At 37.0% G+C, this 27,879-nt stretch overlaps 2 protein-coding genes across 3 annotated transcripts; one reads left to right on the top strand and one right to left on the bottom strand.

Moving 5' to 3' along the window:
* Positions 1–6,546: 6,546 nt before the first annotated feature.
* LOC126631472 (zinc finger BED domain-containing protein RICESLEEPER 2-like) lies at positions 6,547–7,494 on the bottom strand. Its single transcript, XM_050301594.1, has one exon. The coding sequence runs from the start codon at positions 7,492–7,494 to the stop codon at positions 6,547–6,549; it is 948 nt and encodes a 315-aa protein (XP_050157551.1).
* Positions 7,495–15,617: 8,123 nt separating this feature from the next.
* On the top strand, positions 15,618–27,785 carry LOC126632268 (F-box/kelch-repeat protein At3g23880-like). 2 transcript variants are annotated; one of them, XR_007626645.1, is made up of 4 exons: positions 15,618–15,906; positions 15,997–16,065; positions 16,319–17,662; positions 27,744–27,785. XR_007626645.1 is itself a non-coding variant. In XM_050302607.1 (3 exons), the coding sequence occupies exons 1-3, from the start codon at positions 15,836–15,838 to the stop codon at positions 17,571–17,573; spliced, it is 1,395 nt and encodes a 464-aa protein (XP_050158564.1). In that variant the 5' UTR covers positions 15,618–15,835; the 3' UTR covers positions 17,574–17,708. The 2 variants fall into 2 exon arrangements, 1 of the variants encoding a protein (XP_050158564.1); XM_050302607.1 differs by lacking the exon at positions 27,744–27,785 and having other exon boundaries at positions 16,319–17,708.
* Positions 27,786–27,879: the final 94 nt, after the last annotated feature.

The following is a 27,879-nucleotide window of genomic DNA, read 5'->3' on the forward strand; positions in this document are numbered from 1 at the left end:
TGTTGTCTCACCTCCACTTTGTTCTTTTTATGATTAATTTTACTATTTTATTAAATTAATTTACATGCTATTGATTCAATTTAATTTTTCTTTGTTGAACATGATACAACACATTGGAGATGCAATTCCGACTTTCCAAGAAGGATCTTCTACAAATTCAAATGTTTTTGTCGTTTTCTGTCAATCGGGTACACTTAAAATAAAGGAAGATATTCGAAATGACTATGAAGCATGAAAACATTCCCCTTAATACAAGTTTCATGCATTACGAATTTGTTGCTATGTGAAATTTGTGAGTCAAAGAATCAAAAGAAATTAGAAATGGGCTTTAAAAAAAATTAAAAAAAAAAAAAAAACCCTAAAGTCAAAAAAATAAAAAATTGGGATTTTTTGCGGCTGAGCTACGACTCCAAGCTGTGCATTGTGCAACCCTGAAACGACGTCGTTTGATGTCTGGACCACCAAGGCATCAATCATTTGGGCTTGCTGGGCACGCACTAATAACCAGGCTTTGGCCTAGGTCCCTATAGCTATGATGGGCTTTGTCTTCATGCCCCTGGCCTAAACCAGCAAGTCTGCTGCTTACAGGCTTTGCCCATTGCACGCTGGCCCACTTCGGCAAGCCTGATGCTTGGAAAGCCCTTGTCCCTGCATCATGGTCTGCCTGCAATAGCCTTTTCACTGCTGAGCTCATCCCAACCCACGACTCAAAGGCGTGCAGCCTTTTCGTGGCCCCTAAAGTCATATAGTCATATTTAGTGTATAATGTATTATGGTTTCTTATAGGTTCCTCCTTTTATGAACCGGAAGTTCATAACTAAACTTAAACATATAGTTTCGTATTTAGTGCCCTTGAAACCCAAAGTTTTCATAAAACAATACGCCCATGGAAATTCGAAGCTTTTCATGTAAACCATGTCTTAGAAACCGAATCCGAATGTTCTAACATTTATGCTTATGGATGTTTTATTTCCCATAGCACCAATCACAATCTTGTTCCCTCCATTCAGTGGATTGTCGAACCGTCACAAGTTCGATTCACTGATTTGGACGTTTCTAGCAGAAACCACTTTAAGTGGGTACAAAACGTGAATCTCTACTTGACTATGAAGAAGTTGAGAAACTTTTGAAGCCACTAATGGTATGGAAAAGTTGAATAAGCCTCTGCCATGATCTTCATTTGAATACTTATGCCTGAAGCATAACTAAATGGTAATATCTCCCCAACAAGGATTCCATGGCTCTTTGGCTCGCTTCTACGGACAGTCTAATCTTGAAAGACATTGCTTGAAGGGCACCATGATTATGTCCTTGAATGAGTATGATTCAAAGTTTATAAAATTCGATCGAATTTTGACTGGAGAATACTTTTCTCATCATCTCATGTTTCTAACTCTCTCCTGAAACAACAGTGTAGATATAGCGGAAGTTTACCAAATTCTCATATCTGATTACTACCACAAATGTGAAAGAAAGTAATAGACCCAGCTTCGGTTGGAGTCTACCAAATGGTTCAACCCAATTAGGTCAAAGCCTACCAAAATGTATGCTCTGTTTCGGTAGAGGAGTACCGGACATACCTCTATAGCTTCGGTTGGAACCTTTCAAACTTGTATGGGTCTGTCTTTCTAACAATCCCATTTTGAGTTTGTTTTTCCAATATATGGTAGAATCAGGGCTTGCCAAGGTGTGGCATCACGCTCGAAGCGTGATCATTAGCACATAAGACCCAAAACTTTAAGAATAGGGATTGTATTCCCGAACCTCAACCCTGCATAATCTACTTCCATCTTGATGGAATAAATCATTGGTTACACACTTGTTCGTGCTCCTACCAATGTCATTAAGGAGTACCACCAATATGTGAGACTTATTTTGCTCTACCGAACATCGTTTGAACAGCAGAATTTTAACATGGAGGGCCTTATTGGACGAATCCACTTAGTAACTTTGGCTTACTTTAAGAACATTTTTTATGTCCTTGGATTCAACTTTGGTGTTTGTTTTAATTATGGATTATAATATGGATATTGTCATTGAATACGAGTTAATTGAATCATGTTTCTTGTATACCAGTGACCGAATTCCATTAAACACGTGATTAGGTACAAATGTGGGAAAGTTAGTTGTCTGGATGAATGCACACTAACTTTACACCTAAATCACATTTCTAGCAACGATTTCATGTTCATCCAACTTGATTATGATTATTGGCACGCTCCTCGTTGTATGAATGGTACTACAATACCATTTAAGAGACCTTATATTCTCCCCGTTCTGGAAGAACGGCATTGCGTCTTAAGGATATTCAAGATGACAAAGATAATGAATGAAACCACTGAAGAAAATAGAGTAGAATATCTTTGCACCACCTCCAAAATAAAAAGCCCGAAGCCAATATTTTGGGGTCAATGGGCTGCTTCCTAATTGGGGAGCGCCACATGTGGCCAACCAAGAGCGTGGTGATTGAGCAGTTTACTCACCTTGGCACGAACGTTTGGGACACTTATGTCGAACATGATGCTACGACGCATCTCCTTGCCCGAAGTAAGGATCTTGTGCCTACACAATTTGTCAAGCCTACTCGTTTAGAGAATTTGATTTCTATATCATTCCTTGCAAAGATAAGAAATGACCCTCTTTTCAAAGTTGATTCAAGGGAATATATGTGGACTAATCCGACCAAAATGCGGACCATATAAATACTTATGGTTTTGGTTGATGAATCGACAAACTGGTCATATGTTTGTCCCCACACATTGCTACTAAACCTCCTGACCGATTTTAAGGAGAAGTAATATATTGATAATGCAAATCAGTTAGAGTTTGAACATGTGTAAAATCAACATCCTATTATGCAGGATTGTGCTCGACATTTTTTATGGTGGAAAACTGTCGGCTGGTTTGAAACAGTACGTGGACACTTTGGTTTCACCGGCGATTGGCGGCGGCTAGCTCATACATTAGATGTGAAACATACCAACTAGTATTGTGAGCCTTGCCTTTCCTTTGCTCTTTTTATTAATGTAACAATGTAATGTAATTGTCGTACAAATTAAGATAGTGGTATTATCCAATGTTAATTAGATTTATATTACTTACTCTGGATCTATTCCTCCTTTCATGATCATGTACGTTGGTATGCAGTTGTATACTTAACCCAATCGATATAAATCCAATCTTCATTTTTTTGTAAATGAGACCAAACATACATACATACATACATATAATTCTCGAAGAGCAGGGGATCGGTTAGTGTGGGGGAAATAAAGATGACAACATCAATGAATTTGTACTGAAACTTGCAGCGTGTTTTCATCCATCAGATTGTTTACATACAGGAAAGTAAACCATTAATTTATAAAGTGACCTATATATCCTCAAAATTAAACCGATAGTACAGTGAAGCTTAGCTTGTCCACGGGCATAAGTGTGACAAATTGGCCTTTTGTTACTTATTTTCTATTTTTTTTAAATTGCTATTTAATAAAAGGCTTTTAGTCAAATCTCAGGGATCAAAGTGAAAATTTATGAAACCGATAGTACAGTAAAGCTTAGCTTGTCCACGGGCATAAGTGTGACAAATTGGCCTTTTGTTACTTATTTTCTATTTTTTTTAAATTGCTATTTAATAAAAGGCTTTTAGTCAAATTTCAGGGATCAAAGTGAAGATTTATGCAAATCTTAATGACCATTTTGGCTAAAAAAAAACCTTCATAAAATTCATAGAAATTAGCAAGTATAATTACCCACAAATTTCAGTTCTCTCTTCGTACCAAGTAGTTGAAAGTCAGAGACCAACAATATAAAACTAAGAATAATACTTTTTATAAAATGCCGAGATGGCTACATGACTCAAATGGACTACATCTTGACTAACTTGTTCTCAAACTAAATTATGAGCTCTATTTATAGTGAAATAAACCTAAGAGACCCTAATGTGTAAATGCCAAAAATACTACAAAATCAAATCAAATCTCTAATTAATTTCCTAAATAAACCTAATGAATTCCAACACCCGTCTCAAACTTATGGTGGTGCACGTCATGAGGTTTCCAACAAGCAGATGTAGATGCAAGCTCTGTTAGGAGGACACAAGACAACCTCCTTAGGTGGACACGACAAGGCAACCTCCTTAGGTGGACATGACAAGGCAAGCTTCGTTAAACGGACACGACAAGACAATCTCCGTTATGCGGACAAGTGATTCAAATGAGCATTTCGAGCGAACAAGCAAGCAAGCAGACAAGCAATCAAACAATTCCAGCATTCAACCATTTGGCAAGCAAACAGATTCCGACGGACGATCCAACTAATAATCAGGTACACAACGTCACTCGAGTTATCATCAGTCCAAGCACTCGAGTAATCATGATGGTGGGCAAGATGCAACGGAGTAACGGCGGCGGTGCGGTGCGGATGATACAATGGTACTAGCAGGCTGAGGCTAAACTTTAAAAAAAAAAAACAAAACCTTAATAAAACTAACACACAAACTAATACGAAGAAGAGGAACGTGACAAGACAAACAAACTGGCTACTAAGAATAGATTCAACCCCAAAGGATTAAACATGCTCTGATATCAAGTTGAAAGTTAGAGATCAACAATATAAAACGTGAATCTCCTCTTGACTATCAAGAAGTTGAGAAACCACTTTAAGTGGGTACAAAACGTGAATCTCCATTTGACTATCAAGAAGTTGAGAAACCATTGAAGCCAATAATGGTATGGAAGAGCTGAATAAGCCTTTGCCATGATCTTCAATCGAATACTTATACCCGAAGTGTAACCAAATGGAAATATCTCCCCAACGAGGATTCCATGGCTCTTTGGCTCGCTCATACGGACGGTCTAATCACGAAAGACATTGCCTGAAGCACACCATGATTACATCCATGGATGAGTACGATTCGAAGTTCATAAAATTTGATCGAATTTTGACTAGAGAATACTTTTCTCACCCTCTCATGTTTCAACTCATTCCTGAAATAGTAGTGTAGAGAGAGCGAATGTTTACCAAATTCTTGGATCTAATTACTACCACAAATGTGAGAGAAAGTTATAGACCCAACTTCAGTTGGAGTCTACTAAATTGCTCTACCCAGCTAGGTCAAAGCCTACCGAAATGTATGCTCTATGCAGAGGAGTACTGGACAGACCTCTACAACTTCGGCTAGGACCTTTCGAACCCAAGTCTGAGTCTGTCTATCTAACAATCCCATTTTGAGTTTGTTTTTACAATATATGGTAAAATCAAGGTCTGTCAAGGTGTGGCATCACGCTCGAAGCATTATCCTTAGCACCTAAGACCCAAAACTTTAAGAATAGGGATAATATTCTTGAACTTCAACCCTGCATAATCTACTTCCGTCTTGATAGAAGAAATCATTGGTTACGCACCTGTTCGTGCCCTTGCCAATGTTGTTAAGCAGTACCTGTAGACATCGAAATTTTGGTGAAATAAATGTTAATCAATAATTAAAATTTCAACGTTCACGTGTCACATAAATTTTACACATAGCATGTGACTCAACGAAACATTGAGAATCATCAGAAAAGTCATCAAACATGACACATGTCAACACTTGGCAGAAATGATTTATTTCATCTGATTATTTAAATCCAAAAATCAAGTTTTGGAATTCTATAAATAGGAAGCCAAAGCATTCATTTTAAGGACACCAATTCATAACCAATTCACATTAGGGCTGGGTTCGGTTCCCAGCGGTTCGGTTTTTACCCAAAACCGAAAATGAACCGAAATTTCGGTTCGGTTCAATTTTTTTTCAATTCAATTTTTTTTTCGGTTCGGTTTCGGTTTTTTTTTCCAAAAAATAAAAAAAAAAGGAAATATAAAAGTTCACATTCAAAGAAAAGATATGCCAAAGTTGCTCCACGGTCCACTAACTTCGGGAAAGAACATGTTTACAACAACAAAACCATGATGAGAACCAAGTCTTCCAATTTCCAAAGTCCAAACTTAAATAAACATCCAAGTTTAAGTCTTTAAAAAGTCCAAATTTAAAATAAACATCACACAAGTCAAATAAACCTTCAAGGTTTCATCACTTCATGTCTTGCACAAATAAAATCTTCCAAGTCCTCAAGCTCAAGCTCAACGCTTAGGCGGCCTATGAGGCAACATAGCACCTTTATTTGAGCTTCCACTTGTCATTTCTACATGCAAATAAAAAAAGAAACAACATGATGTAAAGCAAGCATGCAACTTAGCATCTAATTAAAATAGTCTAACAAAACCAAATGCAATAAGTAAATGTACCTTTCTCAACTTCTTCATAAAACTCAATCTCCTCAATGGTTGGCTCATGATGTAATGCTACATGAACTGACCTAAGCCAATTTTGTGTACATATCAAAGCCTCCACCATTTTTGGACTCAAAGAACTACGATATGGATCAATTATTCTGCCACTTGTGCTAAAGGACGATTCCGAAGCAATGGTTGATACGGGAATAGCTAAAATCTCTTTTGCAACTCTTGCCAAAATAGGATACTTAGAAAGCCTATTCACCCTCCACCAATTCAAGATGTCAAAGTTTGCCTCTTCTTCCCATTAGGATCCGAAAGATACCTATCCAAATCATTGCGCACAATACGAGCTCTCTTTGCTTTTCTCATTTCACTTTTCTCTTTCAACTTTCTTTCAATCTCTGTCATGCTTGATAAAGGATCTCCACTTGTAGTTGCCGATTGAGAACTACCACCACTACTTGCACTTTGTTGTGTATCAAAAGATGACTCTTCATGAATCTTGTAAAGATCAAACAACAAATCTTTCACCGCATTGGTTGCAATTTCAACTTTTTTCTTGTCCTCTTCGTCCTCACCATATAGTATCTCATAATAATCAACCACCTTCTCCAATTTATGGCGAGGATCAAGCACATATGCAACAAAAACATATTGATTCATATCCTCAATTGAACCCCAATATTTGTCATATTTTTCTTGCATCAACATGGAGATCATAGACAAGAATTCATTGTCTTTGTTTTCAAGGATGAGACTTTTGATCTTAAACAAATCACCAAAAGTAGTATGAATTGTTGGAGTATTAGAACAACACACTTTTAAAGTGACTTCATAGAAAGGTCTAAAAAAGGATGCAAATATTCCCGCCTCACTCCAATCATGAGTCGAAGGTGGCCCCTCCCTTATATTATCATGATTTTCTCTAGTAAAGTAAGGAAGGTAATGACCATCATCTACTTTCAACCTATCAAAAGCCAGCTTGAACTTCAAAGCCGATTCTAACATTGAAAATGTGGAATTCCACCTAGTAGGGACATGTAAAATCACAAGCCCTTTGCTTTCTATTCTTACTTTCTCAACACATCTTTTAAAACTCTCCAACCTTTGAGGGGAAGATCTTACATACCTAACCGCATTACGAATGCTCTGTATGTCGGTATTCAACATCTTTATCCCATCATTCACCACCAAATTAAGGATATGAGCAACACACCTCATGTGCAAATATTTTCCATCATGCAAAAGTGCATTAGGAATCCCCCACCCACTTATTTGGTGCACCAAATCCTTTAAGCCGGAATCATTTGCCGAAGCATTGTCAACCGTAATAGTTAACACATTCTCTATGCCTCACTCCTCCAAAAGTTGAGCAATTGATTCTCCCTTATGATTTGGAATGACACAAAAGTTCAAAATCTTTTTATGTAACATCCAATCATCATCAATAAAATGAGTGGTGAGAACCATATAATTTATTTGTTGAATAGAAGTCCATGTATCCGTTGTTAGACACACCCTAAATGTCTTTAACTGACTTTTCAATTTCTCCTTTTCAGAGTAAAACAAGCCAAGTACATTTTTAGCTATTGTCTTATGACTAGGTACTCTGCACAAAGGACATGCATGCATGCAAAAATGACAAAACCCATCTCCCTCAACGAAAGAAAAAGGTAACTCGTCTATAATTATCATCTCAACACAAGCCTTAGTAACTTCCACTTGAGAAAAACCAATAGCTTCCAACTTATCTTTTGTGCCGGCAAAGGTTAAGATCTTTTGCCTATTTGCGGCAAATATTTCCTTATTAGGACCATAGTTCCTACATCTAGCTAAGTGATTTCTTATACTAGTTGTGCCATTTTTATCCGTGTCGGCCATATACAATTTGTTGCAATACTTGCACACCCCTTTAACTCTACCTCCCTCAATTACCCTATCAAAATGCTCCCAAATTGTAGATCTTGAATGACTTTTTAGTGAATCCAACTTATCCAAGAGAGTGTCTTCTTTACTTACTTGATCACTTGAGCTTGAGCCACCTTGTTTTGGAGTTGCATCGGATAAATTTGTGGATCCACCATGAGTAAGAGGAGTTTGTTGAGTTGCCACCATGGGGAGTTGATGTGGAGTTGATTCACCAACAATGTCCTTCAAAAATAAGAGAAAGAATCATTACAATTAATTATTAAATAAATTGAGACATAAAAACCATAGAGAAAGTATAGAGATGACAACTTACTTGCGATGGAGTAGAAGTAGATGAGTTTATTTTTTCACGGGAGCTATTTGATGATCTCATTGAGTTTGAGCTTGAGCTCGAGGCCTTTGATGCACTTGACTTCATCTAATTAAGATACAAAACATATAATAAGCAAAGGTAGGATGCACATGCAAAAGCTACGAATGTACATAATAAACCGAACCGAACAAATGTTATGAAACCATTAGACTAGGGATGGTTTTTGTGAGGACCATATATATATATATATATATATTATCAAAGGAAAGATAGGAAATAAACATTTGTCATTATGGTCATGAAACCAAACCTAACATGCCTTGTATAAAGCATGCCTTGTATAAACCGAACCTAACATGCACTGTAATCTCAGATGCACCATTATAAGCTTTTAATTAGTAAACTATTATCACAACAAGGGCTAGGTTCATCAGATGTAGTTGCACCATTATGTGCATCTCTTTTGGCAGTAACCACAAAACCGAACCTAACATGCAGATAACAGAACCTAACATAGTAACATGCATAATTGCACATAGCAGAACAAGCAAGCATCACAGTATCACACTGATCAACTGAAGCTAACACAAAGAAAACGACCCTAATTTTAGTGCAAAACCAACAACCCTAACAACCCTAATTTCAGTGCAGAACAAGCAAGCATCATATAGCAGACTCCCCAGTCCCCAACAACCCTCATTTCATTTCCCCAATAGCCCTAATTTCCCCAAATTGTCATCGACAACAGAGTACAGACATTCCCCATACCCAAAACATGTTGCAGTGCATAACCAAAATTTATCACAAATTAATCAAAACCTTAACTAATAGTCCAATAGTGAAATGAAATTACCCAACCAAATCCAGCATACCCAAAACAAATTGCAAAATCCATGAAATTGAAAAGCTACAAATCAGAACCAATGAAATTGAAAAAAACAAAAAAAAAAAATCTGCGAAACGTATTCGGCATCACGTTCACGAGGGTGACAAGGTGAGAGACTAACCTTGCAAAGGAGGGAATTTGTTGGTCGAGACTCAAAACGGCGAGAGGAAGTAGTGGGTCGTGCGCGGGTCACGGGTCACGGGGGTGAGATACTAAGAGTGAGACGATGTCGCGTCGGCGAGATGTGTGAGACAGGTCGCAGGTCGCAGGTCGCTGGGAAGGAAGAAGAGAGTGACTGAAGTTCCAGAGTGAGAGTACAGAGGAGAGGGATAAGCCGATAAGGGAAAGGAAAGGGATTCGAATGGATCTGTTTAGGGTTTCAGTCTTTCAGATTGAAGTGAAGAGAGAGTGACTGAAGTAAACTCTGAACGACGTCGTCTAAGGAAAAAACGACGTCGTTTTGCTTATAATCGGTTCGATTCGATCCTGTTTCCGAACCCTAGAAATCGAACTGAACTGAACTAGATTCGGTTCGGTCCAATTTTACACTTTCGGTTGGGTTTTTTTTTCAGTTCGATTTTTTCAGCCTCAGTTCGGTTTTCGGTTCGGTTTTTTTCGGTTTTCGATTTTTTGAACCCACCCCTAATTCACATCACACCAAAATCTTGAGGCTTTGAAACTCCAAAGCTCCCAAGCAAATCCTGAAGGATCAAGAAAGCTCTCTTCGTTCTTCGTCAAATCCTCCTTCAAGATCAAGCCCCAACGACCCTTGAAAAACTTCCACCAATTCAAGATCTAGCCCCAACGCCCTTTGAAGAAAGTGTTCATCGTTCATCACCGTTCATCCTAAGATCAAGCCCCCCGACGACCCTTTGGATCAACAACATCAATAAATTCATCCACTGTTCTTCAAGAGCAAGCCCAAAAGCCCTTGAAGATCCGTACACTACTGTTCATCCTAAAGATCAAGCCCCAACGACCCTTTGGATCAGTAGCCCATCCACAAATCAACACCTTATGGAGATCGAATCAGAGGATTAAATTTGAGAGAGATTGTAACCCCAAAATCATTTATACAAAATATTATTTTGTTCACGTGTTCTTGTCTCATTCATCGCAAGAATTTTCGTGTTTACAGTACCATCAATATATGAGACTAATTTTGCTTAACACCGTTTGAATAGCATAATTTTGACATGGATAGCCTTGTTGGCCGAATCCCCTTAGTAACTTTGGCTTACTTTGTGAACATTTTTCTATGTCCTTGGATTTAACTTTGGTGTTTGTTTTAATTATGGATTATAATATGGATATTGTCCTCGAATATGAGTTAATTGAATCATGTTTCTTGTATACATGTGACTGAATTCGATTAAACACGTGATTAGGTACAAATATGGGAAAGGTAGTTGTCTTGATGAATGCACACTAACTTTATACCTAAATCACATTTCTAGCAACGATTTCAGGTCCATCCAACCTGATTAAGAGCATTGGCACGCTCCTCGTTGTATGAATGGTACTACAATACCATTTAAGACACCTTATATTCTTTCTGTTCTAGAAGAATGTCATTGAGTCTTAAATATATGACAAAGATAATGAATGAAACCACTAAAGAAAATAGAGTAGAATATCTTTGCACCACCTCTAAAATAAAAAGCTTGAAGCCAATATTTTGGGGTCAATGGGCTACCTCCCAATTGGGAGCGCCACATGTGGCCAACCAAGAGCCTGGTGATTGAGCAGTTTACTCACCTTGGCACGAACGTTTGGGACACTCAAATCGAACAATGATACTACAACGCATCTCCTTACCCGAAGTAAGGATCTTGTGCCTGCACAATTTGCCAAGCCTACTCGTTTAGCGAATTTGATTTTTATATCATTCCTTGCAAAGATAAGAAATGACCCTCTTTTCACAATGGATTCAAGGGAATATATGTGGATTAATCCGACCAAAACATGGACCATATAAATATTTATGGTTTTGGTTGATGAATTGACAAACTGGTCATATATTTGTCCCCACACTTTGCTGCTAAACCTCCTGGCCGATTTTAAGGAGAAGTAATATATTAATAATGCAAATCGGTTAGAGTTTGAATATGTGTAAAATCAACATCCTATTGTGCAAGATTGTGGTCGACATTTTTTATGGTGGAAAACTGTCGGCTGGTTTGAAACAGTTATGCACGTGGACACTTTGGTTTCACCGGCGATTGGCGGCGGCTAGCTCATACATTTGATGTGAAACATACCAACTAGTATTGTGAGCCTTGCCTTTCCTTTGCTCTTTTTATTAATGTAGCAATGTAATATAATTGTCGTACAAATTAAGATAGTGGGTATTATCCAATGTTAATTAGATTTATATTACTTAGTCTTGATCTATTCCTCCTTTCATGATCATGTACATTGGTATGCAGTTGTATACTTAGCCCGATCGATATAAATCCAAGCTGCATTTCTTTGTAAATGAGAACAAACAAACAAACATACATACATACATACATACATACATACATACATACATACATACATACATACGTACATACATACATACATACATACAGTTCTCGAAGAGCATCGGTTAATGTGGGGGAAATAAAGATAACAACATCAATGAATTTGTACTGAAACTTGCAGCATGTTTTCATTCTTCAGATTGTTTACATACAGGAAAGTAAACCATTAATTTATACTCGAGTTATTGTTTGTTTAGTGTCCGTCCGTTACAATTGGTGCACCAGTGTGTTAAACAAGAGCTTTTGGCTAAGTAGCAGGAAGAGCATGTGATACCTGAAAATAGAGGCTTTGCAGGCTTTCTATGTCATTGCATTAGCTACCGAGACTCATCGGGCTTATTGATTATCACGGAAGAAAAAGGGATTGTCGATCTAGTTTACTAAAGAAATTTATCTGAACATTTGAAACTGGATGGATAACGAGAGAAATGGACGATGTTTACTTTATTTAGAAGGCTTTTGCTTCTTTAAGTACCTTCATGATGGTATTGCTAGACAACAAATTTGACATATTTATGGATTACTACTATATCAACTTTCTTTTTACACAATTCAAGTGTACAGCGAAATGGAAGGTTATGATCAGTCACATAGAGAAAAACTCGAAAGACAATGAACAGTAGACACTCGATCGATCTAAGTCGAATTCTTGGTCATAGTCATTTTCTTCTTGGCATCTCTTTTGATGTATATATAAGATGAATATCCTTAAAAACTTACCTAAAGTGAGTCGTCGTTTCAAGACTCACCGGGAAATGCCTGACAACAATTCACCGTGCGTGACTTGTTCTCATAAACTGCATTGTATCTGTTGTTTTGGATGCAAGCTCCTATCCGGAAATATCCGACCACCGTGTTCCTCCAACATAAGCTATTTAATTGGGCCCAAGTAGTCTCTTTTTTTCTAAGAACTCTTGAAGATTCTTCTTATAGAGTTAAAAATCGTGTCAAATTAATTATTTGAGTAGGAATCGGAGTTGGACTCGGAAGAAGTGTTTTTTTTTTGTCGAAAGATAGGACTTTATTAAAATTAAATACGAACGGTTACATTTGCATCCTCTGCTAAAATATTAAATAGAAATTCTGGACATAACAAATCCCAGCCAAATCTCTTGCCATGCTTAACAGCGTGCGCCGCCACCGAATGAGCTGCACGATTGCACTACTGAGGGGTGAAGCAAAACCTCACCAACTGAAACAAGTTCGCCATCCTCCAAATGTCTTGGAGATAAATATCAAGAGCCACATCAGCCGTGACCTCCTGATTAATCATTTGAATCAAACCGTTTGAGTCCGATTCAACCACCAAACTACCCCCAGGTTCCAAAACACCACTACTAATAACCATCTCTAATCCCTGCCTGATCGCCTCCACCTCGGCCATTATTGCAGCTGCAAACTGTTGACCACCCACCCCTCCGACGAGCTTAGGAAGCCCCGCAAAATCGCGTAGTACCCACCCCACCCCACCCACCTTTGTCTAGAAGAAGTTAAAAGATAGTGAAAATACAAATAAAGTGACCTATATATCCTCAAAATTAAACCAGTAGTACAATGAAGCTTAACTTGTCCGCGGATATAAGTGTGACAAATTGGCCTTTTGTTACTTATTTTCTAATTTTTTAAAAATTGCTATTTAATAAAAGACTTTTTAGTCAAAATGGTCCTTGAAATTTGTATAACACCTCATTTTGGTCCTTGAGATTTGAAATCAATAGAAGTGGTCCTTGAGATTGTCCACATCAATCATTTTGGTCATTTAATGAAAACTTAAGTAAGGATCAAAATGATAAAAATACCCTCAATTTAATAAATAATACGGCAAAATGATTTGACCAAATTTGAAGGTATTTTTGTCATTTTATCCTTATTCAATGGGGATATTTAAGAGAATGACCAAAATGATTGATGGTTGACAAACTCAGGGACCAATTCTATCGATTTCAAATCTCAGTGACCGAGTTATGCAAATCTCAGTGACCATTTTGACTAAAAAGCCTTCATAAAATTCATAGAAACCAGCAAGTATAATTACCCACAAACATCAGTTCTCTCTTCGTACCAAGTAGTTGAAAGTCAGAGACCAACAATATAAAACTAAGAAGAATACTTTTTATAATCGAAAAGGCCGAGACGGCTTCATAACTCAAATGGACTACATCTTGACTAACTTGTTCTCAAACTAAATTACAAGCTCTATTTATAGTGAAATAAACCTAAGAGACCCTACTGCGTAAATGCAAAAAATATTACAAAATCAAATCAAATCTCTAATTATTTCCTAAATAAACCTAATAAATTCCAACACCCCCCGTCAAACTCATGGCGGTGCACGTCATGAGGTTGCCAATAAGCAGATGCAAATGCAAGCTCCTTTAGGAGGACACAAGGCAAGCTTCTTTATGAGGACACAAGGCAAGCTCCTTATGCAGACACGACAAGGTAAGCTCCATTAAACAGACACGACAAGACAAGCTCCGTTAAGAGGACAAGCGATTCAAATGAGCACTTCGAGTTCGAGCAAACAAGCAAGCAAGCAGACGAGCAATCAAGCAATTCCAGCATTCAACCATTTGGCAAGCAAGCAAATTCCGACAAACGATCCAACTAATAATCAAGTATACAATGTCACTCAAGTGGTCATCAGTCCAAGCACTCGACTAATCATGATGGTGGGCAAGATGCAACGGAGTAACGGCGGCGGTGCGGCGCGGATGATACAATGGTACTAGCAGGCTGGGGCAAACAGACTAAACTTTAAAAACAAAAAAACAAAACAAAACCTTAATAAAACTAACACACAAATTGATACGAAAAAGAGGAACGTGACAAGACAAACAAACTGGCTACTAAAAACAGATTCAACCCCAAAGGATTAAACATGCTCTGATATCAAGTTGAAAGTTAGAGATCAACAATATAAAACTAAGAAGAATACTTTTTATAATCGAAAATACTGAGAGCCCTGCATAACTCGAATAGATTGCATCTTGACTAACTTGTTCTCAAACTAAATTACAAACTCTATTTATAGTGAAATAAACCTAAGAACCCTAATGCGTAAATGCCAAAAATACCCTACTACAAAATCAAATCAAATCTCTAATTAATTTCTTAAATAAACCTAATAAATTCCAACAGGATCCTTTAGCTGTTGTTCGACCTCTCGCTGCTGCAACACATGGAGGTCGGTAATTCAGTTTTATTCATTCTTCCTTGAAGATTCATTCTTTACTGTAAGAACCAACTGCCACTAGCAGATTTTTGTTGTGTGAAAGTACAATTAGTATGAACAAGTAAACTGCTATATATGGTTTTAGGCTTCGTCAAATTTGAGAGGTTACAGAGACAGCTCCGGTGCTCATGTTTTGGGGAAGATTTTGAGTATTTAACACAAGCCACGGCATCACTTCACGTGTTGAAACAAATTCTCTTGTTACAATTCAAGTGAAATAGGAATGTCAAGCAGATGTATCTTTTGTCTCGATGCCAAAACATGGAGCGAGGCAGAAGATACAAATTAATTGCAGATATTTCTGTTTTGGATTGGGCTTTATATTTTAATGTTATATATGTGCTTGAGTTTGAATACCAATGACGTAGACCCTGAGCCCAATTGTCCAAACACTTACTGATTGCCAAAATATACCCCTATTTTTATTGTTTTCCTACAAGTCTCTTTCTTGCGTGAGCTACCTAATCAACCCTTCACAATGAGTGTGTTTCTGGCTGTGGGCTACCTAAAACCCTAATCAACCCTACATAACTCATTCTTTTAAAAGCAGAGCTACGTGCTTTTTTCGATTTAAGATTTAAAACCTTCTTCTCGTCGACCGGTCCGTCCAGCTGATCCAAAATCGAATCGATTTTTTGCAGTTTGGTCCTCAAAATCTCTCTCAGTTTTCCATGGAGGTCCTCAAGGACGAGCCGGCCGCTGTGTTTCTCGATCTGACATCTCGCGCCACCCGAGGGAAGAGGTAACGAAATTGACCGAATCATTCGACAAGGATCGAAACTTGGGACTCAATTTATGAGAATCTACCTTCTTTTTTTATACGATTTATCAGGATGACTAAGTTACTCGATCAGGAAATTGAAGAGGATGAGATGTTCTGGAATCAGGAGGCTCTCAAGAGGTAAAAAAGTAATTATATTTGATATTTGATCTAATATAAGTTATTGTATATGTGTGTGTGTATATATATATTAGGAGCCCTATATTTGGTAGGAATCGGATTTGTACTTATTCTTTCCCTGTGAGAACAGGGACATATATATATATATATATATATATATATATATATATATACACACACACACAATCTATATCTATATATTTACATTTATATTGTAACCCTAACCCTAACATCAATACGTACGAGACTTCAGCCTTTCGCTTTCTACTATTATGGCCGGTGATGATGGAGAATTGCCGATCTTGTCCTCCAACAACGAAGATATAATCGTCGAGATACTTTCATGGCTACCGGTTGTATCTCTCCTCCGATTCTGTTGTGTATGCAAGTCATGGCGCGCCTTAATCACTACTCCCCAGTTTGTGGCCAAGCACCGAGCACATACCAAAGACAACAATAAGAATGTCCTGATTCTCACGAAACCGGACCTACCACCCCCGCCAGCACCCCCCTCTGTATCTCCCCTACTGATTGACTACCAATCACTGAAGAAGAATGGTGCTGCCTGCGCCTCTGCCTCTTCATCAGATATACGAAGCAACCATAGAGACGTTGAAGCTGAATTTCCAGATGATACTGGCCTCAACGATTCATCACTTGTGGGTTCTTGCAATGGTCTCATCTGCCTACTACTTAACCCTCCAATTGCATACTATGAAGAATACTATGAAAATATAAGACTTCTCTTGTGGAACCCTAGTACCAGAACAGCCCGTAAGTTACCGGACATTGATTGGTTTCGTTACAGACCAATTTATTATGGATTCGGCTACGATTCCACCACTCAAGACTACAAGGTCCTTTTGGGCAGTATAAATTACAAAGATGGATTTGCTGCAATCTTCTCACTCAAAGCGGCTTCATGGAAGATTGTTGTAGACTCCCTCAAGCCTGCGGCCTCGTTATATTATTCTGGGCGAGGGTGCTTCTTAAATGGAGCTCTACATTGGAATCAGAGAGACTCTAAGAAGACAACAATAATCAGGTCCTTTGATTTCGCACAGGAGAAATTTCATTCGTTTTCCTCTATGAGGCATAAAGAATATCATTGGGCGGGAGTGGGGACGATTGGAAATCGTCTCTTCTTTCACACTTTCTGCTGCCATTCTTCCACAATTACTCGTCCTGACTTTGAGGACACTGGCCTTACCATATGGGTGATGATGGAATATGGGGTTGATCAATCTTGGACTATTTTCGCAAAAATTCGCCCGGAGATATACCCTCCTAATGTGTGGTCGTTGAATCCGCTATTCCTCGACGATTGTGCACTTTTGATGGAATCGGATCGAGGTGACTTGGTATTATATATGCCTAAGGAAGATACATGCAGGATTGTGCTCGACAATTCTGATGTTGAAGAATTGAGACCTTCGTATTCGTCTGGGCATGCAGAAATGGTTATGTACGTAGGCACTTTGGTTTCACCGGCGACTGGTGGCGGCTAGCTCATACATTTTGATTTGTAAGATACCAAATGGTATTGTGAGCCTCGTCTCTCTTTTGCTCTTTTTATTAATTTAACAATGTATTCAAGGTAGTTAGTATTATTTAATGTTATTGAGAATTATATTACTGATTTATTCCTCTTTTCATGATCATGTACGAGGACAAATTTAGATTTAGATTACTTACTCTTGATCTATTTCTCCTTTCATGGTCATGTACGAGAACAAAAGGACATACATAGCCCCATCGATATAATTCCAGGTTGCATTTCTTTATAAATGAGATCAAACGTACGTACGTACATATATTTATATATATATATATATATATATATATATATATATATATATATATATATATATAGAGAGAGAGAGAGAGAGAGAGAGAGAGAGTTTTGGAAGAGAAAGCAATCTGTTAGTGTAGGGGAAAAAAAGATGATAAGGTCAACGAATTTGTACTGAAAGTTGCAACACGTTTACATAAAGAAAAGTAAATCATCAACTTATACGCGACTTATTATCCGTTTAGTGTTCTTCGAGTTTGTGAATGAGATCAATTAGTCACAACTCACCAGGTTGTGGGATAGGTTAGGGGGTCTGAGATGAATCTCTAGGGATGAATCCAATGAAGCAATTGGGTTTCTTCGTCTTCTTTCAATATTACATGCTCGAGGATCAGATGCATTTCCTCCTTTTTGAAGTTGTTTTTCTTGCTCTCCAAAAATAAAATCAAGCTCTTGTGATTGAAATTCTGAAATCAAAGTTTCAAAGTTAGTTTGCTTGGTCCGCCTGGTTCATAACTACCACGCACACGTGGCATCTTAGCCTTCACTAATGTATATGACACATGGCTCAGGAGGAACTAAAATAAGATGTCAAAGAAACATATAGGGGTCTTGCAATTAATAATATTACATGAACTAATGTAAATATTGTAATACACTAGAAATTAAGCGCGCAATCTTGTGGGTTATAAAACTATGTTAAATATGTGAAATATATTAAAATATATTCTCATCCATATCAAAATTTATTTACATCTTAACGAAGAACCAAAACAGTCCACAAACATGGTATTTGGCCCCTCAATATGCAGACGCCATCCCCCATCTTCATTCTGCAAAAACAGACATTTCATAACAATCAAATTCTCGAAAAAGTTCAGCCGCGGAAAAAATTTTAACTATTCAGTTCGAGGTTAGAAGTTATTTTCATGAAATTTCAAATCTCGGTTGAATGGGCCTTATCTTGTTACTAGGTTCACTCACTTGAGCTGTCAATATTAAAAGTGAGCTTAATGGTACACATTCAAGATGAATGATCACAAGCTGAAATCGTACTAGTCACCCTTCGGCAAGTCAATGACTGTTAAGTAATCACTGATCTAACCACTGAACTTCAACTGTCTCCACTGATTAAATAAATCGATTATGCGAAGGCAACCCTATTTTCTAACATTTTTCTCTTTTCTTTAGAGCACCTCTATATAGGATCTCCCACCACAAACTTTATTCCTTGGGTGGGGTGACTGGCTATCGAAGCTCTTGATGGCTCATTCATTTCGTTGGAGTATTGTGCACATTGATAAAAATAAAAAAGCTATGTCTACCATTGATTTTTCAAGAGTTTACAACATTAAAAATAAATAAATAAAAAAAGAAGCCAAATAAGAAGTTTTCCCACGTGGGTGGGTCCAAAAAACAAGGAAAAAAAACATAAAAAGCAACAACATTCCAACTCAAAATTAATAGAGTCCACTCTTTGAGTTCTCATATTTGTAAATTTCTTTAAAATATTTAGCAAATCCTTGGTTTTCTGTAGACAACAAATCAAATACACTAGAACCTTTATTCTCAAGAGCACCACAAAATTCGTTTATTATCATCAGCATCACATAACTGATCATTTATATTATCTGGAAATAGTAAAGAAACGAAACATACAGTTAAAAACCATTTGGGAAACATAAGTATGCCTTTGGTTATTAGATTTCCTGTGGGCGAAGCACAAAAAATTACACACAACGAAACTATTGAAACTTTAAAACCTACTTCCCAAATAAGCTTCTCTGACTGGCTATTGGCCAAATTAGATTTATATTATCATTTCAAACACTGCAATGCCTGAGTTTTTTTACTAGACATTCTAATTAATCATTATTTAACTAAAGAATACAATTCATAGAACAATAATTGGACAAAACAGGTGAAAGCAATATTAAAATCATGGGGTTACCTGAATTTTGAGGTCTGAGGGTAATAGCTTAATGGCACCAAATTGAAATCGTAAACCCAAAACCCAATCAAATGATAAGGAAAAGAAATAAAAATGCCACCTTCCTGAGGATAAGGTCCAGAAGCTGCCTCAGATTTTGACTCGCATAACTAAGGTTGATTACTGCTAAATGCAAAGAAGAGAAAATACATGTTATTACCTATAATAAAAAAAGAAGAAAAAAAAGCACAATAACCAACAGGGTTTCGCTCAAATATGTTATTAATTAATTTACAACAAAATTAACTGAAGCAAACAAATATGAAAACAGGGCTAACCATCAAATTCTCAGGGTTTGAGCTTCTTGGTTTCAAGTTTACATGCTGATCTGCTTACTTTGTCACATTCAACTCTCGAGCATTTTTAGATGCGTAAATTACCTTAACTACCACAACAATATATTAAAAAAAAATTCACAAAAAAGTATCTAATTTCACAAAACAAATTACTTAGTTGTAAAAAAAATTCAGAATCCCAGATTAAATTTCAACTTTAAAAACCCCAATTCGGACAATATACGGGATATACCCACAATACCTCCAAAGATGCTCACCTGAACAAAATGAACAAAAACTGCCCAACTCAGTTGGACATTCCCTTAAACCACTCCAACATAAACAATCATGCTTTTAGCACAACACAAACCGTACAGGGCACTCAAATCTGGGCACAAAAATTGAAATTTGAAGCAGATCCAGATATCTTCTAGCCTCTGAAAGAAAGAGAACCCTAAATGTCAACCTTAACGTTTCAGACTCACTAAATTCCAGTGTTTCTTCAGCTTTCTAACAATGTGGTTGTTTCTGTATGCGTGTGTGAGCAGAGAGAGAGAGAGAGAGAGAGAGAGAGAGCTGTGAGCTGCAAAAAACCTCATTATTTATATCAAAGGACATGTAAGAAAACATGCATTAGGAAGCAAAGTGCTAAACCTGTCTCTCATAGACACATCCTTATTATTCTAATGAATTACCCAGCTATAACTCATCATCCAAGTTTCAACTCAAACTCTGCTGAATCATATATGCCTTCACGCTGCAACCACAGGAACTGCAGTCTCCTCGACTTCTTCAGCCTTTCCCAGCAAAATCACCAACTATGAGACAGAAAGAGGGACAATTTTAGTATTAGGAACACATAATTATTACAAAAAGTCCAGCAGTGAGTAACATAACAACTTTGATCAGTAAAATCAAAAGAAAATAACGAACCTGAGCCTTCAGCACAATCCGTCCATCTTCGCCATCCAGCTTCGAGACAAAAATAGAGGTGCTTATGCCTGTTCCAGTAGCATCCCCACAACATTAACCATTATGTTTATCAAAATAGAACTGGAAATCAAACACAACACTCGTCAAATATCAACTTACTCTTTTCAACGGCAACTCCATTGCTCTTGACATTCTCAGCAATTGTGATCAGAGTATGAATAGCTGTACCAAATAACTTGCAAAAATTAGAACAAAATGCTGAAACTTGATGCAAATTAAAACCACGGCTGCTCTAATTAACACTAACAAATCTGTTGCCAAATTGTAAGTGATGGAAAAAAAATGCTAAAAAACAATGTGAGTCGCAAAATACATGAAACCTAGATCAAATTTCTTGATAAAACCTACGAATAACTCCACAAATTACTGAGTTGTAAAAAAAATTCAGAATCCCAGATCAAATTTCTTGATAAACTTTAAAAACCGCAATTCGGACAATATACCCATAATACCTCCAAGGACACTTAATTTGCATAATTCACAACAAAAAAAGAGTATACATACATCAAGTTTCGCTCTTAAATTCGAAGGAGGACAAAATTAAGATTAATGTTTCACGGTTCTTACCCAAATTTGGCCAAATTCAAGCCTACCATCAGCAATTCCAGTTCGTACACCCTCAAATTACCATCACCCAGATGAATGTTAAACATGCAACAGGAAAACGAATCAATTCCCTAAAATTTCGAAATTGGGGATGATCTGAAAATGGACTAAAACCTAGAAGAACTTACCTTGAGTAGAGAGGGTTTTAGAAAAGGAAGCCGTACGTTGGAGGCCCAGAATTTAACGCCGCGGCGGCGCTTGGTGGTGGCGGTGGTTCTGTTGAGTATCGATGCAGATCTGTGTTTTTTTCCATTTATTATTCCAGTCATCTATACATCAGACAGAATCTGTCATTTCCGAGAGGATTCCTCTTTTTTATGTTTGCAGATCCATCGGATTGACCATTTCCTTGGCAAAGAGCATACAATCAGACAGATAATCGGACGCATGCATGAAGTCAAGGTTGATTTCATCGGACCTCGGAGGTCATGAAATCAGATGGCAGAGAAAGGAAGGATTTTTACCTCGATGGATTTGCAGCCATTTTCATGGTTACCGTTCGAAGGGAGTAAGGAGAGTGATATTTCTCGAACGGAGGGACTTGAGTTCAATATGTTTGGAAACGACGATGCGGAGAACCATCAAGTTGACCGTGCATATCGAAGCTTCATCGGATCTCTCCGAGCTCTATTGCCCGGTCCGACTCCGCTCACAGTACACCACATGATGGTTGTCGACATCCTCGTTTCCAATTGTAGAAAGCCTCCGATCGAGTCTGAAGGTGGTTTGATTGTCGAAGGTGAAACGACGTATTTATATACCAAAATCATTGTTTTCCATACAAGTCTCTTTCTTCCCGTGAGCTACCTAAACTCAACCCTGTATATTCTTCCGTGAGCTACCTAAACCCTAATCAACCCTGCATAAATCGTGCATGTTTACGTGCTACGTGCGTGAGCTACCTAAACCCTCGTCAACCATATTCTTCCCGTGAACAGTAACTTTTGTTGATGCCACAACTTCGATCGTCAATCAAAATTGCCAATGTGTGAAACTCTGCTCAGTAGGTTGGGCAGAGCAATGGCAAGCTAAAAACAAAACAAAAACAAGCAGAATAATTACATGTAGTGCAGGATGTAGAATGTCTTTTCCTCATTGCAAATCCCAAGCGACCCAAATCTGGATGGTAAAATACTTGGAGTTGGAATTAATAGGATTGACTGAAACACAGATTTTTTTTATTACATTGGTATATCTGACTTAGTTAAGAAGTAGTTTAAGACAGTCATTAGGAAATTTTTGTAACTGAACATAGTTGTTTTCATGAGGTTGATAAATACAATGAGGTGCTTCTATACCAAGTAATTTTATACGGACACATTGTGTGATGTGTAAAATGGCAAAATACCCATTCCCGTCCAGCCTTCTGTTTTCTGAGTCTTACTTATTTTTCATTAGTCATATGAAAGACACTGCAATAACTTGGGATCAAAATATCTAAGAAACTTCTATAGAGCGTTTGTAAAAGTAATTTAGATCTTATTAGTTTATATTAATCCTTCACTTCTGTTCATTCGTTGTAATTTCTATATGATTTGTCCACTTTTGTCATCTATAATATATGCTCGTAATGTAGGTCTCTAGCTATTTTCTTTGAATGCATATATACTTCTCTGTGTTGTATCACAGTGAGATTACTCTTGAAAGAAGAAGTACATGCAAGCTTGATCAAAATTTACTCAACGGAAACAATATAGCCATTGTAGGTCGTTAGGCCATATCCAACCGAAAGGGTTTAGTATTGCCCCGTCCAGAATTATAGTCCTGCAAAAAATTATTTTTAAATGAAACAGTGCCACGCAAATCAACATATTGGATTGTCAATCGGTACCCATTAAGATTCATTTAGTTTGATTTCACTTTGTACTATCACCACCACTACCATTATCACCTTTATATTATGATGATATCAAATTATACGGGTCTTAACAGATACTCATTAAGGTTTCCCATGTGGGCAGGAAGTCATCCTTGTCCAACAAAAAAAAAAGGGTCCAAACTACATTTTACACCCCATATATTTGAGTTGGTTTTTGAAATGAGTCTCGAGGTTTCAATTTTTTTCACATTGCACCTTGAGTTTTTAAAATTGTATCAATTTACACATTTTGTTTATTTGAACTTGTAATTCTCTATTAAATTGATGAGTTTTTAATTAATGTGGTGTAGTCGGACAGAGCCAGAAATTTCTTTTAGTGGGGGCAACCGAAAACAACTAAGAAAACCTTATTATAATATGGTTATATGCAATATGATATTAAGGATGTTTTCAAATGATGATGTATCACAATTCCAATGTTACAAAAATTTCACTATAGTAGTGGAAAGTGGCAAATTGATGAGAAAAATATAAGTACATGATAGGCGGGAGAGGGTTTTTTTTTTTGGTTTGGATGATAGAATAAGAGCACTATTGCTCATATAATATTTGATACGGAGTATAAGTACAATGAATGTATGTTGGATATTAGATATATATTTTTTCTTCAAAGATAACCTGTGTATATTATATAATTGTAGCCTGTAACTAAACAAATGAATTACTTGAGTGGGGGCATCTGCCCCCAGTGAGCCTTCATTGGCTCCGTCCATGGGTGTAGATGTAGTTTCATATATATATATATATATATATATATATATATATATATATTTTAACAATTATTATAATGGAAAAGAGTTTGAAACTATTACAACAATTTAGGAGAGAAAGTTTCGATCCTAAAACAAAATGGGTTGAAACTCAAGACCCTATCCAATAGGAAAGTGGTGGACCGCATGCAATGTAACTTGCATATCAATCCTATTACGAGTTTATGCTCATCATGTCATCAATTTATGGAATACTCAAATACAAATGCGTAAATAACAACAATTTCAAAACTTCATACTGCAATTTGAGAAAATTAAAACCGCATGACACATTTTAAAAAAACCACCCCAAACTTAAATATTAGTTAAAATCCACATAAGCATCCATGTCATTTAATGAATAAATAAGAACCGTTTGGATGTCATGTAATCAAAAGGCTTAAAAAAGAGTGTAAAAGTATTTGTAAAAATATTTGTCTCTTGATCCTATCCCATATATATATATATATATATATATATATATATATTAGGAGCCCTATATATGGTAGGAGTCGGATTTGTATTTATTCTTTCCCTGTGAGAACAAGCACATATATATATATACAGGGTCGGTCTAGAGATTTTTGAGGCCCGGGACGATGTAAAAAAAAGTGCCCTAACTTCATGTGAGAAAGTTATTTATTTTCACACATAAGACATCGAAAAAATTATACTTAGAAAAACACTTCAAACTCAATAATTTAGAAACACAGAAAGACGAATTTATTTTGTATTGAGAGAGGGAAACAAAAAAACTTCGGACTTACAAGTAGATAGATGATTAGTTTTGTTTTCCATCTGAACTTTGAATGTGTTTTTGAATAAATTGTGAGATGTTTTTTTTCTTATTTACTAACCTTGTCAATATAGGACTAAAAAATAATGATGTTTTCAAGTCTTTAATTGATATGTATTATTAATGAATGGGCACTAAATTAAACATTTTGATGACACGTCATATAATTTGCAAATTTGGTCTACGTATTATTCTTTGTTGAAGATTAGACTTGAATTAAAACGAATATTTAAAAATAACAACCCACATAGCTACTAAATAGTAACTAAAAATAAATTAGCAACCAAACAAAAATTTGTAAAAATTGAATAAAATAAACATGCACATAGCATTTCGAACTTAGGACCTCTTGTTAATTTTAAACAACAAAAATCATTGTTTCTAATTAAACTTCTTGATCCTTTAACCAAATTTTATAAATTTATACTCTTATAAAAAGAAATTTGTAAAAAATGATAAGTAAATAAGCACACTTGGTGTTTTGAACCTAAGACCTCTTCATTATTTTCAAATGACAAGCCACCACTTCTAGTTAAATGTTTGTGTCTTTAAACCAAATTTTATAAATTTATACTCTTATAAAAACATATATAAATATATCACCCTAATAATTTTGGTGCCCCTAATTTTTTTAGGCCCTGGACGGTCGCCTTGCCTGCACTGGGCCTGGGCCGGCCCTGTATATCTATATATAGAGACACACACAATCTATATCTATATATTTACATTTATATTGTAACCCTAACGATCAATACGCACGAGACTTCAGCCATTCGCTTTCTACTATTATGGCGGGTAATGATGGAGAATTGCCGATCTTGTCCTCCAACAACGACGATATAATCGTCGAGATACTTTCATGGTTACCGGTCGTATCTCTCCTCCAATTCCGTTGTGTATGCAAGTCATGGCACGCCTTAATCACTACTCCCCAGTTCGTGGCCAAGCACCGAGCACATACCAACGACAACAACAATAATGTACTGATTCTCACAAAACCGAACCCCCACCAGCACCCCCTCTGTATCTCCCCTACTGATTGACTACCAATCACTGAAGAAGAATGTTGCCACCTACGCCTCTGCCTCTTCATCAGCGATACGAAGCAACCATAGAGACGTTGAAGCTGAATTTCCAGATGATACTAGCCTCAACGATTCATCACTCGTGGGTTCTTGCAATGGTCTCATCTGCCTACTACTTAACCCTCCAATTGCATACTATGAAGAATACTATGAAAATATAAGATTTCTCTTGTGGAACCCTAGTACCAGAACAGCCCGTAAGTTACCGGACATTGATTGGTTTTGTTTCAGACCATGTTATTACGGATTCGGCTACGATTCCAGCACTCAAGACTACAAGGTCCTTTTGGGTGGTAAAAATTACAAAGATGGATTTGCTGCAATCTTCTAACTCAAAGCAGCTTCATGGAAGATTGTTTTAGACTCCCTAGAGCCTGCGGCCTCGTTATATTATAACGGCCGAGGTGTTGGGATTTAAAAGACTTCTCTACTTTGGAGATGTCTATCTCACAAATAAGAATGTAACACAGCGGAAATTGATAGGCAAGAGAAAAAGAATATTCAAGGTAACACTCAAAACTTTTCTTATTCTCACACAAACTAATACAAGAGAAATCACTCAAACACTCTTGGAAGCTATGAATGCTTCTTCTACTTATTCTCACTTTAGAGAGCCTTCTTGTCTCTCTTACTTCTTCTTCTTCTTTCTCACTTCTCTTTTCTTCTTCTTATATCTTACATTACAACACACTCACCTATATTTATAGGCAAGCATAACCAACCATACCAAGTGTGAATACCAAGTGTGAAATCATCCTAACCATTATTCTTGATTCTCTACTAAAGTAGCCCACCACCATGGACTTTGCTTATGAACACAATGAACACAATGAACACATGCCATTCTCATGCTAGAATTGTCTAGCATTTTCAATGCATGCACCGGCCACTTTTCTAGAAGCAAGATTACCAGCTTCTTAAATGGAGCTCTACATTGGAATCAGAGAGACTCTGAGGGGACAACAATAATCAGGTCCTTTGATTTCGCACAGGAGAAATTTCATTCGTTTTCCTATATTAGGCATAAACGATGTTATTGGGCGAAAGTGGGGACTATTGGACATCGTCTCTTCTTCCACACTCTCTGCTGCCATTCTTCCACAATAACTCTTCTTGACTATGAGGACATTGGCCTTACCATATGGGTGATGATGGAATATGGGGTCGATCAATCTTGAACTATGTTCGTAAAAATTCGGCTGGAGATTTACCCTCCTAATGTGTGGTCTTCCTCGACGATGGTGCACTTTTGATGGAATCGGATCGAGGTGACTTGGTATTATATATGCCTAAGGAAGATACATGCAGGATTGTGCTCGACAATTCTGATGTCGAAGAATTGAGAGCTTCTTATTCGTCTGGGCGTGCAGAAATGGTTATGTCCGTAGGCACTTTGGTTTCACCAGCGATTGGTGGCGGCTAGCTCATGCATTTGATTTGTAAGATACCAAATGGTATTGTGAGCCTCGTCTCTCTTTTGCTCTTTTTATTAATTTAACAATGTAATTTCAAGGTAGTGAGTATTATTTAATGTTATTGAGAATTATATTACTGATCTATTCCTCTTTTCATCAGCATGTACGAGACCAAATTTAGATTTATATCTATTTCTCCTTTCATGATCATGTACGAGAACAAAAGGACATACA

Source organism: Malus sylvestris, chromosome 8, assembly GCF_916048215.2.
Source record: "Malus sylvestris chromosome 8, drMalSylv7.2, whole genome shotgun sequence".
NCBI classification, from domain to species: domain Eukaryota; kingdom Viridiplantae; phylum Streptophyta; class Magnoliopsida; order Rosales; family Rosaceae; genus Malus; species Malus sylvestris.

Excerpts from the sequence above, each read along its gene's own strand:
- LOC126631472 (XM_050301594.1), bottom strand. The coding sequence starts at position 7,494 with ATGAGGTGTGTTGCTCATATCCTTAATTTGGTGGTGAATGATGGGATA.
- LOC126632268 (XM_050302607.1), top strand. The coding sequence starts at position 15,836 with ATGGAGGTCCTCAAGGACGAGCCGGCCGCTGTGTTTCTCGATCTGACA. Across the intron at positions 15,907-15,996 it reads CGCGCCACCCGAGGGAAGAG|GATGACTAAGTTACTCGATC; the intron begins GTAACGAAATTG and ends ACGATTTATCAG. Across the intron at positions 16,066-16,318 it reads AATCAGGAGGCTCTCAAGAG|CCTTTCGCTTTCTACTATTA; the intron begins GTAAAAAAGTAA and ends ACGAGACTTCAG.